Source organism: Gossypium raimondii, chromosome 13 (genome assembly GCF_025698545.1).
Source record: "Gossypium raimondii isolate GPD5lz chromosome 13, ASM2569854v1, whole genome shotgun sequence".
Taxonomy (NCBI): Eukaryota; Viridiplantae; Streptophyta; class Magnoliopsida; order Malvales; family Malvaceae; genus Gossypium; species Gossypium raimondii.
Window position 1 is genome coordinate 15,489,193 of NC_068577.1, and position 20,598 is coordinate 15,509,790.

The following is a 20,598-nucleotide window of genomic DNA, read 5'->3' on the forward strand; positions in this document are numbered from 1 at the left end:
ATTTTGAGTATTTATTCTTGGGCCACACAAATTTTCTCACATTTATGAATTATTCCTTACTTGAATCAATACATCATAATGTACTTCTTAATCAAGAATTTTTTTAATTGATATAACACAACTTCTCCACCTTTTATCACTTTTATTTCCATTTTTTCTCTTTATTTAAAATCTCGATTTTTCACTGCTTTCATATTGTAGCGACTTTTGGGTTGTTACTATATGATCCGAAAGGCCAAAACAGAATTTGAAGACTCAAACAATTCAATTTGGAAATGATTTATATCTATATTGTTATGGTATTGAATATGATTGTGAACTTTATAACACCCCAAACCCAACCTAGACGTTACGGTCGAATCTGACATGTCGCATAGAAGTGTTTTACGAAACCAAAGTCTGATGGGAAATTTGTTCAACAAAAATCCAATTATTTCTTAATTCTTAGCACCATTTGGTAAGTTTTAAAAAAATGTCACACGGTAAAACGGTTTGTTATAGCAGGTTTAAAATTCGCGAAAGCTACTCCATATACAAATATCTTGAGGTTGAAAAATACGTGTTTGCCTTGAAAAACTGTTTTTGTAGTGAAAACTTATTTGTATCCGTTAAGCAGTTCAAAATAAGAAATTATAACCCAATTAAAAGAAAATTAAAATACCAGAGGCTTTATTACATAAAAATCACCCCAAAGTAAAATTTTAAGTAACTGGTTCGGAATAAAATATTGGAAAATGTCGCCACCTCCGAGTCCCACGCAGCTTCAAATCATCTAAGTTTGGGGATTACCTACACAATCAAAAGAAATGGGTGAGTTACGAGAACTCAGTGTGTAATCCCCTAACACGCAGTAACAGTTTGGGTCCAAACCCTATTCAGTATCAGTACAGTGTGGGCCTTAGCCCAATATAAAAACAGTGTGGGCCTAAGCCCAATACAGTATCAGTATGGTGCAAGTATGCAAACCCACCCCAAATCCAGCCAGCACACCACCTGTACCAACCCAACACACCATGTGGGGACTAAGTCGACCCACCCAGCCCACACACCAATATTCCAGCATAGCTGCTAGTAATAATAACGCAGTAGAGCTACCAGTACAATATATATGGTAAAGCCACCAGTAACAGTAACTGTGGCAGAGCCACCAGAAACAGTACTTCCTCTATAACAAAATCCCAACCCCATGCAGTATGTCATGTCATAAATAATTCGTGTATGCAGAATTTCTTACTCAGTAACAGTCATATATATATTTATCATAAAAACCTAGCATTCATTTTACCCTAACAGGGGTATTACGGTAATTTTACCCATCGGGGGTATTTTGGTAATTTTACCTATCGAGGGTATTTCGGTAAATTTACCCTTCGAGGGTATTCAATAATTTTACTCATTGAGGGTATTTCTATAATTTTTCCCATCGAGGGTATTTCGGTATTTTTAGGCCCATTACGGCCTAAGCCTATGGAAACGCACATGGGGGCCACTACAATCCAACACCCAGTCTCGTGGGCTCGATTTTCCTACACGAGCGATCGCACGCTCATGTGGCCTCGATTGCTGTGTTTTCAACTTTTCGGCTTTTCTAGATTCGTAGTAGAGAGAGTGTGATTACACACCTATTTGTGAAAACACACCAAGATCCACGTCCACCCAGTTTCAACATTCATACAAGTTTTCATTAGTCACTAACGAAAAGGTTGATCTCTATTATTCAAATCCTTAACCCCAAAATGTTTACCTCGAACGACAACAGTGACTTAGCCCTCTTATACCACTGCCGAAGATTAACTATGATCCTTAGACGGGTTTCTACATGTAACACCCTAACCCGTATTCGTCGCCGAATTAGGGTTACGAAGCATTACCTAACAAACACAACCATTTTTATAATCAAACTGATCACAAACATAGAAATTAAACCATTTTCGCATGACTATTTATATGTTTTACAATCCAAATCTAACCAAAATATACTCAAACCTATACATGCCATAAGATCGAGTTCAAATTTTTAACAAAATACCAAAAGAAGTCGATAGTGTGACAGACTATGCTGATGATCCCTGAGCTCGTAACGCGTCTCCAAAATCTATAAAACAAATGAACAAGAACAATCAAAGTAAGCTTTTATAGCTTAGTAAGTTTATAGCATATCTAAAATACATATAAACGAACATATGAAAAATCATTATATGCTTATAATCAAGTTACGTACACAATCATTAATTGCATATACAAATTCCAAATATACTTATCATTTTCATTTCATGAATACATATCTATGATCTTCCAAATACATATGTCAAAAGCTTATATTTTTACTTATCAACTACATGAATCAAATGCACATTTATACTTCTAATCCACATGTGCCTATTTCATACATGTATATTCAACAATTTCATAGCAACCAATACATGTACTTACTCACTAAACACATAGATCCAAACATTTATAAGCTCATCGAATACATATAAATAAGTATTCATATATTTATTCATTATATATATAACCCAAAATCATATATATATATATATATATATATATATATCACATGCATATAATCACTTAATTTAACATATTCACCGGCACTTAGCCTGCTAGGCTTATAGCCTGATTCAGATCACCGGCACGTAGCCTGCTAGGTTTATAACCTGATTCAGATCACCGACACGTAGCCTGCTAGGTTTATAACCTGATTCAGATCACCGGCAAGTAGCCTGCTAGGTTTATAACCTGATTCAGATCACCGGTACGTAGCCTGCTAGACTTAAAGTCTGAATTAATTCACTGGCACTACATTCGCTAAGCATCGAGCCTGAATACCACGGGTATGAAATTGGTCTTTCACAAAATTCTTTATAAGAAAATCTAGATATTCTTTATATCTCATATAAATGTTTTCAATAATTGTATCTCAGCAAGAATCGAATTATTATTCCAATCTTCGTAGCAAACATACATTTGAATAACATCTCTATAGTTCATATCATTAAATTCGGTTCATAGAACTCAATACCGCATTCGAATATTATACATATTTTCTTCTATATTATAAGCTTCAACTTATAAAACTCAAAGCAAACATTAACTACATACATATAATTCATGTGATTAATTTCAACTTATCGAGTTCAATACATACATTCGCTAACATACATGTAATCTATTAAATTTCATCCAACTTATAAAATTCAGCATATATATATATTCGCTAAATATATATATATATATATAAATAGAATCTATGCAATTTATTTTAACTTATAAAACTCAAATATACATTAACTAATACATATATATATACAATTCATACATTATATTTTAACTCATATACTTACACTTATAACTATATATGTATATTATTACCTATTCGATATTTCCATATATATAAATATACTTAACATTTAAACCTTGAAATATGTTCGAACTTATTCGAAAATATACATGTATATTCTTCAATTCCACAGTGACATTCATTCAAAATTATTAAAGTATATACAATATATACCCTTAATCAAACTCAAAGATTATACTTATTTATACATATACATATTAGAAAATTAACACATATATATACATATAATTTCTTACTTATACTCAATATATATAAGTATTTATTCATATATATACATGCTTATTCAATCCAACTTATACCAATATTTGATACACATACATATATATATATCTTTATATATCTATTCAACATCATGTAAACATATATAACAAACAACATTAACTAAATTCAAACTTTATTCACATATATACATACCTATGTTGAATACATCACATACCTATATATATAGTTCCATATCTAAATTATTTACAAGGGCATTGATGTATGTATATTTGTGTATTCATACTCATTCGAACCTAACACACATATATATATACATAATTTTCATACTTTCCATTCGATTTATATACTTTTAAATTTTAACTCAACATAAATACATTTGATATTCATACATATAAACTAATTTAATAAAAAATTAAATAGCTAATAGACTTACCTCGGACGATGGAAAATCGAAGTCGGACGATTATTCGACTAATTTGGCTTTTCCCCGATCTAGCTCCAATTTCTTTGGTTCTCGATCTAAATATATTCAAAATAAGATAATTTATTTATTAACACATTCAATTTAATCCAAAAACACATAATTTGGCAAATTACTATTTTGCCCCTAATATTTTCACTTTTTACAATTTACTCCCTATTGCATAAAACACAATTTATACAAAATTTGCCCATACCACACAAGGGCCAAATATTCATGGTTCTCATACAAGTCCACACATTGCATTTATTTCACATTTTAGTCCCCCAAAAATTTAATTTCACAATTTAGCCCTATTTACTCAATTTCACTAAAAATTCCAATACAAAACATATTAATCTATCACATATCTTTCATTTTTCATCATCAACTATCACAAAGTCTAAGCATTCATCAATGGCACATTTCAAAATCATCAACAATTCACAAAATTAAAACATGGGTTTTGAAGAACAGAAAGCAACGATCTCTAAAACATAAAAATCATCAAAAACCGAACAAAATCCATACCTTAATCAAAGCTTGAAAGTGACGAATGAAATAAGCTTTAAACCCTTTTATTTTCTTTCCAATTCGGCCAAAAGATGAAGAACATGGCATTTTAATTTTTTATATTATACATATATTAACCTTATTGTTAATTTACTATATTAACCTTTACTAATATATATATATATATAAAACATATATAATAAGGTTACATTAGTCCTTTGCCATCCACTAACTTACATAGTGGGCTAATTGCATAATAAAACCTCTAAATTATAAAGACAACAACAATTAGGCACTTTCATATTTAACCACTACATTTTTATTTTACGCGATTTAATCCTTTTATTTAATCAGACACTCAAACGACGAAATTAAAGCACGAAATTTTCACACTAGTAAATTCACACATAATAAACACAGAAAAAATATATAAAAATATTTTTCTAATTCAGATTTGTGGTCCCAAAACCACTATTCCGATTAGGGTCAAAACCGGTTGTTACACTACATCACAACTAGATTTATTAACCAATTTTACTTGGTCAAAAGGTTTGAATCCCCTTCATGACCACTTACAAAAAAACACCACAAGTATTCAGCCAACATTTAGATAATAGCCCACATACCTGCCTTAAAACGAGAAAAGAGAGGAAGAGTTTCGACGAATTGGTATCACTTGATATCCCTTCAGCCCTCTTAGAGTTCGACCGATAGAGAGGAGTGTAACAGCAGAATCACAATAATAAAGGGAATTAACTCTCAAACAATAAGGGGATAATCAGAGGTAAAGATCAAGAACAGAAAGAGGATGATATTCGGTTAGAGAAGAAGAAGAGAAAGGAAAAAAAAGGTTTGGTCGGTAGAGAAAAAGAAGAAAAAGGAAGAAGAGGGAAAAATTTGACTATTCATAGAGGGAAAGAAGAAAGAAAAAGGGCAGAATGGGACAAACCCGAGAGGTACTTCCCCGAAACCCAGTAATAGTCAACACCAAAACTAAAAAGGAAACACGAAAACTACCCCTAAAGACCAAACACCTTAGCACCTAAAGACCAAATTCGGCCAAGCTCTTCTAGAATGCCGAAAATAACACATATTTTTCCCTTTAGCCTTAATCTCAAAGTTGAAACACCCCCAAATGGACACACTTCTTCCTCTACTCAAATTCCTCAATTCTCTCATAAAATCACTCATCCAATCCTCTCCTTGAAATCCTCCATGATCCACTATTTAAATCACTCATTTGACCCATTCAAACTCTCCAACACAGAGGTCAAATCCAACACCAACTCTTGCCTCCACATGAGCAAAATAAATAATCTCATTTGCATGCAGTGAGACTTGAACCTCTGACCTCCTTACCACACCTGTGTTGCCACCTGGCCACTACACCACAAGCTCTTTTTGAGTTAACGAACTAACATTAAAATTTATAAAGCCTACCTACCTATGTTCAGATTCACTTAAGAGCAAAAACTGAAAATTTTGCAAAAGCCAATACTTGAACCCAGGCCCTTCAAACACTCCCATACACACTCAAAATTACTTAACCACTGAAGCAAACAAGTAGTTGTGTCATAACATACAAAAATTAAATACTAGAAATTTGGGGCGTTACAACTCTACCCCCTTAACGAAATTTAAGCCTCAAAATTTACCTAATTAGAAAAGGTGAAGGTATTGTCGTCGCATCGCCTCTTCGGGTTCCCACGTGGCTTCCTCTGAACTGTGATTACGCCATAGCACCTTGACTAAAGGAATAGATTTCCTCCTCAGTACTCTAACCTCATGGTCCAAAATCTACATTGGTTCCTCCTCGAAGGTTAAATCCGGTCTAACCTCGATTTCTTTAACTGGAACAATGTGTGTGGGATTAGAGCGGTAACGTCCTAGTATGGAGACATGGAACACATCATGAATTCGATATAATTCTAAAGGCAACTCAAGTTGATAAGCGACCGGTCTCACACGCTTCTGTATACGGTAAGGCCCAATGAACCTAGGGCTAAGCTTACCCTTCCGTCCAAACCTGAGTATCTTCTTCCAAGGAGAAACCTTGAGAAACACATAATCCCCCACAAAATACTCAATCTCTCAGCATTTAAGATCTGTATAAGAATTTTGCCTATCAGACGCTTCCTTCAACCTGTCTCGAATCAGTTTTACCTTCTCTTCGGTATCAGCAACCAACTCTGGCCCCAGAACTCGCAGCTTTCCCAACTCAGTCCAACAGGTGGGAGTACGACACCTACGACCATATAATGCTTCATACGGTGTCATTTGAATACTGGACTGATAGCTATTATTGTACGCATACTCTGCTACCGACAAAAAATCTTCCCAGTTGCCTCGGAAATCCACTATACAACACCTTAACAAATCCTCCAGAATTTGAATCACCCTCTCAGATTGACCATCTGTCTGGGGATGAAACACAGTACTAAAGTCCAATCTTGTACCCAACGCCTCGTGTAACTTCCTCCAAAATCGAGATGTAACTTCCTTAACAAATCCCCAGTGCCTCCAAATTTTTAATGCGAATACCACTGCAGCTAACTCCAAGTCGTGAGTAGGGTAATTCACCTCGTGAGGCTTCAGTTGTCGAGATGCATAAGCAACCACCTTACCCTCCTACATCAACACACAACCCAAAGCAACATGTAATGCATCACTGTAAACAGTGAATTCTTTCCCGGACTCTAGCTGTATTAAGACAGGGGCCTCAGTCAGAACTTTCTTCAATTTTTCAAAACTTTCCTGCTACTTATCAGTTAAGTTAAACGGTACCCCTTTACGCAACAACTTAATCAGAGGTGCAGCAATTAAGGAAAACCCCTCAACAAAATGTCTGTAATAACCTGTCAGACCCAGAAAGCTTCGAATCTCAGATACGGTCTTAGGTGGTTTCCAATCCAGTATAGTTTTAATTTTTTGAGGATCAACCCTAATCCTCTCAGTAGACACCACGTAACAGAGAAATGTCACTTCTCGCAGCCAGAACTCACACTTGCTGAACTTAGCATACAGTTGTTTCTCCCTTAGAATCTACAGGACAATTCGGAGATGTGCATCATGTTCATCCTTGATTTTTGAATACACCAAGATATCGTCTATGAAAACTACCACAAACCAATCCAAGTAGGGCTAAAATACTCGATTCATTAGGTCCATGAAGGCAGCTGGTGCATTTTTCAGCCTAAATAGCATCACTAGGAATTCGTAATGGCCATAACGAGTCCTAAATGCAGTCTTATATACATCAGCCTCCTTAACTATTAACTGATGGTACCCAGAGCAAAGATCTATCTTGGAGAAAACTGAAGCTTCTTGCAACTGATCAAATAAATCATCTATCCTCGACAAAGGATACCTATTCTTAATAGTCAGTTTATTCAATTGTCGATAGTCGATACACATGCGCATGGTCTCATCCTTCTTCTTTACAAACAACACCGGTACTCCCCACGAAGACACACTAGGCCGAATAAATCCTCGATCCAAAAGTTCTTGGATTTGAGCTTTTAATTTTACTAACTTCTTCGGTGCCATCCTGTAAGGGGTGGTAGACACTGGAGCTATTCCTAGCAGAAGCTCAATTCCAAATTCAACTTCGCAGTTCGGAGGCAACCCAGGGAGCTCATTAGGAAAAATATCGGAAAACTCCTTCACAGTTCTAACATCTCCAACAGAAGGACCCTCAGCTTCAGATATATTAATATAAGCTAGAAACGCCTCACAACCCTTGCGAACAAGTTTTTCGGCCCTTAAAGCAGAGATCACATTAGACAGAAAGCCTCTTCGCTCCCCAATCACAGCCACCTCCTCATCCTCAATAGTCTTTAATACCATATGCTTAGCAACACAGTCCAACCTAGCTCAGTGTTTCACCAGCCAATCTATGCCCAAAATAAAGTTGAATTCACCAAACGGCAGTTCCATCAATTCTGCTAGAAAAATTGCTCATTGTACCTCAAGGGGCATATCTATGAATAACTTATTTACCTTTATCGACTGTCCCAGTGGACTTATCACAGTTATCCCACTAACAATATTTTCGAACTGAGTACCCAAAGTTCCCGGCACAGTGCATGCAACGTACGAATGTGTAGACCCAATATCCACTAAAGCAGTGTAGGGTATATTACGAATTAAGAACGTACCGATTATGACGTCAGGAGCGTCACCATCCTTTCGGCGATGGGCGGCATACACCAGATCTGGCTGTCTCACTACAATGTTACCAGTACCTCTTTCTGGGCTCCACGACTTCACCCCATTCCGTTTCCACCTCTGACCTGCCCACGGCCTCTCGGTGACTGACCACCTCTCACTGGCTGAACATGACCCGGTCCTGCAACTTGTATCTGAACCGGCCTCTGTGGACAATCCTTAACCCAATGATCCATGGACCCATATCTAAAGCATGCCCTAGTCCTCTTCTAGCACACACCCTGATGAGATCTACCACAATCAACATAAGGCTGCAGCCTAGCAATAGTAACCGGGACTCCAGTCTGAACCGGCCCATCAAACCTGGCCTTCTTAACAGGCCTCTCAAAAGAACTTGAGGGCCCAAAATCCCTCTTATTCCTGCCCTTATCTTTTTCACGATTTTGGAACTCCGAGCGCTTCACTTTTTCAGCAATCTTTGCCTTTTCTACAAGAGTAGCAAAATCTCGCTCCCTCTGCAGAGCTATCAATACCCTTAACTCGTCTCGAATACCATCCTCAAAACGTACACAACGTTCATACTCAGTTGCTACTATCCCTCGGGCATACCGACTCAACCGCAAGAATTTTGCCTCATATTCTGCCACTATCTTACTTCCCTAGGTTAGGCTCAAAAATTCCTTTTGGCGGGCGTCCACATAACTTACGCCCACATACTTTCCTTGAAATGCCGCCTTAAAAAAATCCCACGTCACACGATCAACCTGCATACCCTCTCTCACGGTAAGCCACCATTGGTAGGCCTCATATTGCAGTAAAGACACTGCCCCCTTTAATTTTTGCTCCATGGTACAGTCAAAGTCGTCCATTATTCGTTCGATCGCCTCTAACTAGTACTCTGCCACATTTGGGGCTACACCAGAAATACCTCTGTAAATTTTTGCTCCATTAGACCGGAGTCGTTCTAAAATTGACCCTCGGCCCACTACTCTAATACTAACTCCAGCAACCCTTTCTAGAACACTGAGCATTGCTTGGGATAAAGCATCATCCCCAACTGCTCGATCAAAAGACCCCATCTCCATTACTGGTGAGGCTGGTGCTTCTCCTGCAGGCATATGGCCTGATGCCGATAATCCGGCCCGAGTACTTCCTCGGCCTCTACTGCGGCCTCGTGTACCCTTTCCACGAGTAACTCCTGTGCTCATTTCGATATGCGCTTTATCTGATTAAAAAGTCTTATGTATCAGCTTATAATTTCAGTAATTATTAGCAAATGTATTATGAAAAATAGTCATTAGAGGTTTGTTTCTGCGGATCGAGATTTCACTACAATTTACAGTCTCCTATAGTTTCAGTTTCACTCTAACTTAAAAGTTTTAGTACGGTCCTACTATCTATAATAAACCCTCAATATTTTTCAGTTTAAACAGTCTACAGTATATAGAAACTTACAGATTCGACACTAGAGACTCGGTGTACCACACTTGCAATCTTCATAAATAAATCAAAACGGTTTTTTAAAAATTCCAGATATTTCCAAACCCATTCCACAGTCGAGTTTTGCAACTTGGCTCTAATACCACTAAATGTAACACCCCAAACCCGGCTTAGATGTTACGACCGAATCTGACATGTAGCATAGAAGTGTTTTACGAAACCAAAGTCTGATGGGAAATTCGTTCAATAAAAATCCAAATATTTCTTACTTCCTAGCACCATTTGGTAAGTTTAAAAAAAATGTCACACGGTAAAATGGTTTGTTATAGCAGGTTTAAAATTCACGGAAGCTACTCTACATACAGATATCTTGAGGTTGAAAAATACGTGTTTGCCTTGAAAAACTATTTTTGTTGTGAAAACTTATTTATATCCATTAAGCAGTTCAAAATAAGCAATTATATTAAAAGAAAATTAAAATACCAGAGGCCTTATTACATAAAAATCACCCCAAAGTAAAATTTTAAATAACTGGTCCGGAATAAATATTGGCAAATGAGGCCACCTCCGAGTCCCACGCAGCTCTAAATCATCTAGGGTTAGGGATTACCTGCACAGTCAAAATAAATAGGTGAGTTACGAGAACTCAGTGTATAATCCCTAACACGTGAAGAATAATCAGGCCCGAGCCCTATTCATGTCGATCAGTGTGGGCTAAGCCCAATCTGGTCGATATGGCGCAAGTATGCAAACCCACCCCAAATCCAGCCAGCACACCACCCGTACCAACCCAACACACCATGTGGAGACTAAGTCGACCCACTCAGCCCACACACCAATATTGCAGCATAGCTGCCAGTAATAATAACGTAGCAGAGTGCCCGATCAAGATATGTGGTAAAGCCACCGATGAATGATGGAATTGTGGCGAGCCACCGTAAGCGATACCTCCTCTATAACAAAATCCCAACCCCATGTAGTATGTCATGCCATAAATTATTCGTGTATGTAAAATGTCTTACTCAATAATAGTCATATATATATTTATCATAAAAACCTAGCAGTCATTTTACCCTAACGGGGGTATTACAGTAATTTTACCCATCAGAGGTATTTCGGTAATTTTACCCATCTAGGGTATTTCGATAATTTTACCCTTTCGGGGGTATTTTAATAATTTCACGCATCGAGGGTATTTCAGTAATTTTACCCATCTAGGGTATTTTGGTAATTTTACACATCGAAGGTATTTTAGTAATTTTACCCATCGAGAGTATTTTGATAATTTTACCCATCGAGGGTATTTCGATAATTTTAGGCCCATTAAGGCCTAAGCCCATGGAAACGCACATGAGGGCCTCTACAGTCCGACGCCCAGTCTCATGGGCTCAATTTTCCCGCATGAGCGATCGCACACTCATGTGGCCTTGATTGTCGTATTTTTTACTTTTTGACTTTTGCCGATTCGCGGTAGAGAGGGTGTGATTACACACCTGTTTGCGAAAATACACCAAGATCTATGTCCACCCAATTTCTGCATTCATACAAGTTTTCATTAGTCACTAACGAAAGGGTTGATCTCTATTATTCAAATCTTTAACCCCCAAAACGCTTACCTCGAATGACAACAGTGACTTAGCCCTCATATATCACTGTCGAAGATTAACTATGATCCTTAGACGGGTTTCTGCATTACAACCAGATTTATTAACCAAAGTTGCTTAGTCAAAAGGTTTGAATCCCCTTCATGACCACTTACAAAAAAAAAACACCACAAGTATTCGACCAACATTTAGATAATAGCCCACATACCTACCTTAAAACGAGAAAAGAGAGGAAGAGTTTCGATGAATTGGTATCACTTGATTCCCCTTCAGCCCTCTTGGAGTTCGAGCTGACAGAGAGGAGTGTAACAGTAGAATCACAACAATAAAGGGAATTAACTCTCAAACAATAAGGGGATAATCGGAGGTAAAGATTAAGAACAGAAAGAGGATGATATTCGACTAAAGAAGAAGAAAAGAAAGGAAAAAGAAGGTTTGGTCGGTAGAGAAAAAGAAAAAAATGAATAAGAGGGAAAAATTCGGCTATTCAGAGAGGGAAAGAAGAAAGCAAAAGGGTAGAATGGGACAAACCCGAGGGCTACTTCCTTAAAACCCGATAATAGTCGACACCAAAACTAAAAAGGAAAACACGAAAATTGCCCCCAAAGACCGAACACCTTAGCACCTAAAGACCAAATTCAGCCAAGCTCTTCTAGAATGCCAAAAATAACACCCCTTTTTCCCCTTAGCCAAAATCTCAAAGTTGAAACACCCCTAAACGGATACACTTCTTCCTCTACTCAAATTCCTCAATTCTCTCCTAAAATCACTCCTCCAATCCTCTTTTTGAAATCCTCCATGGTCCACTCTTTAAATAACTCATTTGACCCATTCAAACTCTCCAACACAGAGTTCAAATCCAACACCAACTTTTGCCTCCACATGAGCAAAATAAATAATCCCATTTGCATGCAGTGAGGCTTGAACCTCTAACCTCCTTACCACACCTGTGTCGCCACCTTACCACCACACCACAAACTCTTTTTATGTCAATGAACTAACCTTAAAATTTATAAAGCTTACCTGCCTATTTCCAGATTCACTTAAGAGCAAAAACTTAAAATTTTGCAAAAGCCAAGACTTGAACCCAGGCCCCTCAAACACTCCCATACACACCCAAAATTACTTAACCACTGAAACAAACAAGTAGTTGTGTCACAACATACAAAAATTAAATACTAAAAATTTGGGGCGTTACAAACTCTATTGACATTGGAATGTTAAAATGATATGCATATTAGATTGGTTAAGTGAGTTATGCATGGTTTGATTTATAAGATGTAAATGTATTCTTAGTAGCATTTTTTGGTTTCTATATTGAATAAGAATTGGTATGAATGGTATATGAATTAGGTGATAATAGAATTTGTATTGGATGTATACAATTGATATAAGCTTTTATTGCATTGACTTGAATCATGAAAATACCACTAAGCTTTATCACTCAACATACGATTTATTTTCTTTGTGTGTAGGTATAGGTACATCTTAAAGTCCTGATAAGCGATTCCAGCATCCAAGAGGCGATCTCCAACTTAATAATATTTGTAAAGTTCTCCTTCGTTTAGTAAATGACATGCACCTAAGATTTGAACCAGTTTTTTATCTCAAATGATCATTTTGAACAATTATTGTTAAGTAAACTTGGTTTACCATTTTGGAATGTTTGGCATAAATACAATTGGTATGTTATTGAAATTTATAGATATTGAAGTGTTTAAACAGTCAATTATATTGCAACAATGTCCTCTCAATGTTGCAAGAGATGAGACCAAATAGAGAGTTACGTAATGACAACGTACTCCCAATGTCTCGACAAGCCAAGCCAGTATGTTGCGTCATGACGAGGAAATCCCAAAGTTGTGATGTCAACCCGACATTTTGAATTCTTTATAATTTGGTCCTAATTTGACCTCGAGTAGCAATAGAGTTTCCGTAAGCTCGTATAATACCCAAAAATGATTATGTATCGTATTATGCACATGCTTTACTTATATTTGAATGCTAAATGGTTTTAAAATGAATGTAATTTGATTGTAATTGCTCCGACAATGAATGTTGCACCTTATATCTTGAATCTGGTGATCGACTCGAGTATCGGGATGTTACACAATTTTCGTAATTGATTTTTTTGTCTTAATTTCATACCTGATTTTGACCTCAATGATCAATTTGTTACTTAGACCGATCGACATCATGTGGCCTAATGAATATTTGACATCTGTGCTCTAGTAAAAAAAAGTCATAATTGAAAAAAAAACCCCTCAACGTTTGGAGGCTTTTGGTTTTGTGCCTTTAACCTTTTTATTTTTTGATTGAAACTCTCAACGTTACGATTTTTCAGAAATCAACCCACATTTAATGGTCAACGTGAGTTGACCGTTAATCAAACTGTAAGTCAACATAGTAGTCCATGTGGCATGCCACATAAGCGCAAGATGTCATAGATGACATCATCTATTTAACAAAAATTTTTCTCTCATTTTCTCCCTTGCCAAACACCATTTTTTTTCTTCGAAACACATAGTTACTGCCATTTTTTTCCCTCATTTTCTCTCTTGCCAAACACCATTTTTCTTCTTCAAAACTTATGGTTGGCTCATTTCATCGATAAGAATCTCCATTACCATGATTATAATCATGCTTTTGTGCAATATCTGTAAACCCACACCACACTTTCAACTTAAAACCATTACTCTTTCCCCACTGTCGGCTGCTATTTTTTTCTCACATTTTCTCTCTTGCCAAACACCATTTTTCTTCTTCAAAACACAATATTCTTGAACATGTTCTGTCGTTCATTGATCTTCATCTTCAAAATATTCATTCTTGAACATGAAGATTGATTAAACTTGATGATTGCTTAAGCTCATCAAATTAACACCCTGTTTCGAGAAATACAAGGAAATGGGATTATTGGATTAACAAGCATTAAATATTAATGTTGTACTACTGTGTTTCATGATTTTAGTCTTTAGATTCTCTTCATGTGTGTAATAATATTCAACAGGCGAAAGTCTTATGCGAGATTGTAGAACAGAGAATCACTTAGACTATCGTCTGCCAAAACTGCTACCCTCAGGTACGGACGGAGCTAACAATTCATGCATGCGTGTTGAGTTTCATTTTATAAATATTGTACTCTATTCTATAAACTTATTGTCAATTTGACCCTCACATAGAAATGAAGTTGGAAGGGATGGGTACAAGGAATGAAGTGGAATGGATTGGATTGCTTGCAGTGCAGAAAAAGCTAAAAGATTAACTAGTGTTCCACAACCATCATTGTAAATAGATATCAAAACAGGTTTCTTAAACTTGTACAGCATATTATTTCATGATATTGTAATTATAGTATATCATGTTTCCATTATGCTAGACGAATTGGTTAATCTATATAAAGAAAATGATTTGGATTTTCCCATGAGGTACTTTTATGATTGTTAGATAGAAAGTAGTAATAAAATAGGAAAGTGAGGGATGGGAAAAGAAATAGGATAGTAAAATAGGGATGGTTTGGAGGTTAGGTAGTGAAGAATAAAAATGGTGTTTTGAAGAAGAAAAATGGTGGCAGTCGACAGTGGGGGAAAAAACAATGATTTTAAGTTGGAAGTGTGGTGTGGGTTTACAAAAATTGCACAAAAGCATGATTATAATCATGGTAATGGAGATTCTTGTAGATGAAATGAGCCAACCATATGTTTTGAAGAAGAAAATTGGTGTTTGGCAACAGAGAAAATGAGAGAGAGAGAAAATGGTAGCAACCATGTGTTTTGAAGAAAAAAAAATAGTGTTTGGCAATAAGAGAAAAAAATTATGTTAAATAGGTGATGTCATCTATGACGTCGTACGCTTATGTTGCATGCCACATGGGCTACTATGTTGACCTACAATATGATTAACAGTCAACTCACGTTGATCGTTAAAAGTGGGCTGATTTCTGAAAAAATCGTAACGTTGAGGGTGTCAATCAAAAAATAAAAATGTTAAGGGCACAAAACCAAAAGCCCCCAAACGTTGAGGGTTTTTTTTTGCAATTATTCCTAAAAAAATAAGTACTTAAATAGGAAAAAAGAAAAAGGCAGTACCAATTGAACATTGAAGCTAAACTTAGGTGCCAAATTAAAACAAAAAAAAAATCAGATACCAATCTGAACATCGAAACCAAACAGTATCAAACACAATATTAATAAAAATATTAAGGGTAAACTACAATAGAGGTCACCCAACTATAGTTTTTTTTCTTTTTTGGCCACTCCACTATAAAAAGTTACAAATAGTTACCCAATTATTAGTATATTTCTTTTTTGGTCACCCAATTATGAAAAGTTAAAAAATGGCCATTCAACTATTCAATTTTGTCTTTTTTTGTCATGAGTTGGCTAATGTAAAAATGGAAACACCCAAAAATGCAACATAGTTGAGTGACTATTTTGTAACTTTTCAAAATTGGGTTGACCAAAAAAAAACATAGTTGGGTGAGTACTAATGTAATTTACCCAAAAATTAATGATAAAAGATGGCGCGAAACGCAGATATGGTGAAATTAGTTACAAAATAAAACAGAAATTCAGAAAATAGCGCTACTCCGTTCAACTCCAATCTGTCTCCTACAATTTTCTTTTCTTTTTTTAATTTTAATTTTAATTTTAATTAATTATTTTTACAACATTTACTTACAAATCATTACTCAAAAAAAAAAAAAGTTTGTTGATATTTTGCTTGTCAAATATCTGTTCAAAGTTTTTGTATTTTTTTAATGTCTGATTTTTTAAATTTTTTATTTAATATGTAAATGCGAATTTTAAATCCTTGTTGAACGCAGAAAGGCAGTTGAGGGTCGGAGGCTGCCTCCGACGAGTTTGATTTCTGCAGGTGCTTAATGTTCCAAAGTAAGCTTTTTTCTCTCTCTCAATGATTTTTCTTTAATTTTTTAAAATTTTCTGTTTAGAAGATTATTGGTTGAATGATTTGATAATTGTAGCTTTTCTTTGTGATGAAAATGGTGTCGATGATTTAGAGTTGAACTTTTTTTTTAAGTAATGCAGAGACAAATTTGTTTGTTCGATGAATTAGCGAAGAAAAACGTTATCAAAATTCAAGGTTTTTGTTTGAGGGTCTAACCCTCAGAACATGTTGTTTTGGTGAGGGGGGTTTTTAAGTTATTTGAGAAGAAGAGCCATACACAATTGCGTATAAACATACTTAAACCCAAGTTTTATACATTATTGGACTCAAACGCGTGCTTTATTTAGCATTTCCACCCAAGTTTTATACATTATTGGGTTCGTCTATTATCATGCGCAATTACTTATGGTTCACTTTCTCAAGCATGCGCGCTCGTTTTGTTGAGTTATTTGAGAAGAAGAGCCATGCACAATTGCGTATAAACAGACTTAAACCCAAGTTTTATACATTATTGGACTCAAACTCATACTTTATTTAGCATTTCCATCCAGAAATGCCTTGTATGCTATTGGTGGGTTCATCTATGATCATGCGCAATTACGAATGGTTCACTTTCTCAGGCATGCATGCTCGTTTTGTTTTAGAAACTTGAGTTGGGAAACAAAACCCCCCATTAAAGGTCAATGCTGAAGGTGTTGAGAGTCTGACCTTTAACAAATTTCAAACTTGATTGCAAAATTTCTTCAATATCTTATTCTTTATCAGATATATGATTTTAAAAAATAATTGCTTCATCCACATAGAACAGCATACGGTGTTTTCCACAACGTCCTCAAGAAAGATGTTAAAAGTTGAAATTTGAAGAATGTATTCATTAGCTTTCCTGAATTAATGTTGCAGAACATGGTGGTTGGTAAAATGTCAAGATATGATGAACTGCATTTGCTTAGGATATATATATAGATATATATATGTTTTTCCTTATAGATTCCTTCAATTTTTGCTATTTATCCATGCTTCATTCATGTATGGATATGGATGGATTTAGTATTAAAAGGGGTTTATGTTCCTAGGCAATGTTTGAAGCTGTTGAAATGTCAACCTCTTAACTCTTCATGGAAATGGCGACCTAATTTGGATTTCACCTAGTTCCTTTTTTTAAGTTATGGACATTGGCCGTGGGAAGGGAGCCAGTAAGTGTTCAGAAACAGGCACAGAGGAAAGTGATGGGAATGGAATCAGTAAGCATTCATTGATGCATCCCGAACTTGTTGGAAACCAAAGTTATACACATTCGAGTGGGACGAGTACTGGAACCAGTGATCATTCACAAGAACATATAGAACTTGGTGTTGCAAGTGATCCTTTTTACTTCAACCAGGATGTATTCAATGGAACCGAAAGTAGTAAAGTCGTCTCAGCCAAACAGCAGAGGCTGTCGTCCTCTTCATCCTCATCCACTTCATCTACAGATGATCAGTTTCAAGCTAATAAAAAGTTATCAGAATCCAGATCAGGCATAGCTTTCACTTCTTCCTCTAAACCTGATGATGAACATCATGTCTCTGCTACTGCAACATCTACATCTCGAGTTCCTAGTTTTGTACAAGGACCAACAGTGACAATATCCCCTCCACTCCAAATGATGGATCAAGAGGGAGGATACGATCCTTATAGGATTTCCTCTTCGGTCTTCAAAAGAAGAAATTCCTTAACACCTGCAGATTGGAGTATTGCTTCTAATGAGTCATTATTTAGCATTCAAGTAGAGAACAACAGTTTCTCCAGAGAGCATTTTCTGAACTCAAAATCCGGAGAATTTTCCAAATCAGATGAGGAGTTATTCGCGTTAAGTCCATCCACTGACAAAAAGAGTGTTGAATTTGAAAAGAGTGAGGGAACTTTGATATCAGATGATGGTGCAAAGGATAAAACAGACCCAAGTGCTGAAGAACCAAATGAGGAAAAGCCAACATATCCACCGAGATTCTGGACCTCACCCACCCATTCCGATGTTGGAACCACTGTAAATTCCTTTGCCTTTACAGTGTAAGTTAACACCATTCTCTACCACCAATAATCCTACTTTTGACAATCATGTGCTTCACTTGTTATATTATATATATGCCTTGTGGAATGAGAATTTGTAGCTTTTTCTCCATGCAAAACAAGATAGATGCCTTAATTCCTTTCCCTGGGATCTATGTAGTTGTTAATGTGAACCTGATATTCGACATGCCTACTTGTATGTATGTATAATAATGTAGAAATTTGTAGCTTTTTATGCAGTTATTGCTTGCTGCATAGTGCATACCATATGTGCTAATGCATGTCATATGCAGTTACATTGTAGGTGTTGCAACTTAATTTATATTGGATCATTGCAGTCTTGAAGATGGCAGAAATGTTGTTTCCATGGAAGAAAAAAGGGAGCAACAAAGACAAGGACGAGAAGAAGAACAAGAGCCCTTGTCATCTTCAACACCCTCGAAATTATCTTGCTGCGGTAACTGTTGCTCTTGTTTTCCTTGTTGTCAACGGCAACGGCAATGCTGCACATGGCATTGGCACTGGTGTCGCTCCTGTCACAATTGTTGTCAATGACATTGAAAATTACTTTCAACCCGCCCTCTCCTTGCCGAAAACAAAAAAATCCTTTGGAATGGCTTATATTACAGGATGTTTGCTCTGATCTGATGTTATTTAATCAATCATGACTTCTCCGTAACTGAAAAGGCTCTCATCATGAACTTTCACATATATATTTCTCTTCTCATATGCATGATTATGTCAGAAATTTGAGGCAATGGTTGAGAAGGGAAAAAACATCTTTACCCTACATGATTTGGAAGGTGGGTTCCAATTTTTAGGTAGTTATATTGTGAATCTATATAGCTCTGTAATTCTTACATCTAGTTTATTGATACATTAGCTTCCTTAGATATTTTTTTCCACTCACTGCTTGCTTTACCTAACCTTATTTTTATTATTTTGTTTCTCAATCTTTATACCTTAGTTATATTGCATTTTATTAGACGGAAAGTTAGACTCAAATATCAAAATTTTAATAGTACTAATGTGATAATTCATGTTGCAATTCACATGTATTTCATAAAAAATTTGTTTATATCAGTAAAGAAATACACGTGAATTATTATGCAGGTTGTTACTTTAGTGCTACTAAGATTTTATTAGTTTAGTAACTTTTGTTTCCAAAACAAAACAATTTGACTAAACTTGAAGGTTAAAAGTGAAAGTGATAAAAATATAAAAATAAAATAACAATATAGATAAATGTTAGGAGCTAAATTCATTATTATGCTTTTAAATTTTCATCACATACAAATTTTCAATCACATCATAGTCATGGTAGAAAATTTTAAATTGATATTTCGATTCAATCAATTAAACAAAAAAAATTGGTTGATTCGACTATTTGATGATCCAAATTAAAATTGAAAAATTAAACAAAAGGTTAGAATTAATAATAATAATAAAGCTGGAAATGGGAAAATCTTAACAGCACATTTGGTTGGAGGGAATGAAATAGGACTGTAATGGAATAGAGTTGCAATCAATAATTCAGTTGTTTGGTTGAATGGAATGGAATAAAGCTGTAACCGTATTCTTCTGTTTGGTTGAATGGAATAGATGTTGTAATAGCATAAGAAAAAATATTTAAATGACAAAAATACCATTAACAGAATTTTTTTAAGTTAATGATTTTATCCTTATTAAATTTTAATAAAATTATTATATAATAAATAATTTAATTATATTTTAACATAATTTTTATTAAAAAATTTAATAAAATAATACATAATTTAATAACATTCTTAAAATGAATATTATAAAAATAATGCATAACCTATTTTATTATTTTTAAATTGCAATGTATATTTAATGTGCTAAAATATCAT

At 35.4% G+C, this 20,598-nt stretch overlaps 2 protein-coding genes across 2 annotated transcripts; one reads left to right on the top strand and one right to left on the bottom strand.

Moving 5' to 3' along the window:
- Window positions 1–6,650: 6,650 nt before the first annotated feature.
- On the bottom strand, window positions 6,651–9,595 carry LOC105781401 (uncharacterized). The gene is made up of 6 exons (XM_012605942.1): window positions 9,491–9,595; window positions 9,007–9,385; window positions 8,559–8,944; window positions 7,710–8,393; window positions 7,344–7,601; window positions 6,651–7,187 (listed from the first exon to the last, which is right to left on the bottom strand). Exons 1-6 carry the CDS (start codon window positions 9,593–9,595, stop codon window positions 6,651–6,653), a joined length of 2,349 nt encoding a protein of 782 aa, XP_012461396.1.
- Window positions 9,596–17,760: 8,165 nt separating this feature from the next.
- On the top strand, window positions 17,761–19,627 carry LOC105781263 (hypothetical protein). The gene is made up of 2 exons (XM_012605802.2): window positions 17,761–18,727; window positions 19,066–19,627. Exons 1-2 carry the CDS (start codon window positions 17,844–17,846, stop codon window positions 19,280–19,282), a joined length of 1,101 nt encoding a protein of 366 aa, XP_012461256.1. The 5' UTR covers window positions 17,761–17,843; the 3' UTR covers window positions 19,283–19,627.
- The last annotated feature ends 971 nt before the right edge of the window (window positions 19,628–20,598 follow it).

Excerpts from the sequence above, each read along its gene's own strand:
- LOC105781401 (XM_012605942.1), bottom strand. The coding sequence starts at position 9,595 with ATGGACGACTTTGACTGTACCATGGAGCAAAAATTAAAGGGGGCAGTG. Across the intron at positions 8,945-9,006 it reads TTGTGGTAGATCTCATCAGG|GATTGTCCACAGAGGCCGGT; the intron begins GTGTGTGCTAGA and ends CATTGGGTTAAG. Across the intron at positions 7,602-7,709 it reads TCATGGACCTAATGAATCGA|ATTCTAAGGGAGAAACAACT; the intron begins GTATTTTAGCCC and ends ATTGTCCTGTAG.
- LOC105781263 (XM_012605802.2), top strand. The coding sequence starts at position 17,844 with ATGGACATTGGCCGTGGGAAGGGAGCCAGTAAGTGTTCAGAAACAGGC. Across the intron at positions 18,728-19,065 it reads AATTCCTTTGCCTTTACAGT|TCTTGAAGATGGCAGAAATG; the intron begins GTAAGTTAACAC and ends GGATCATTGCAG.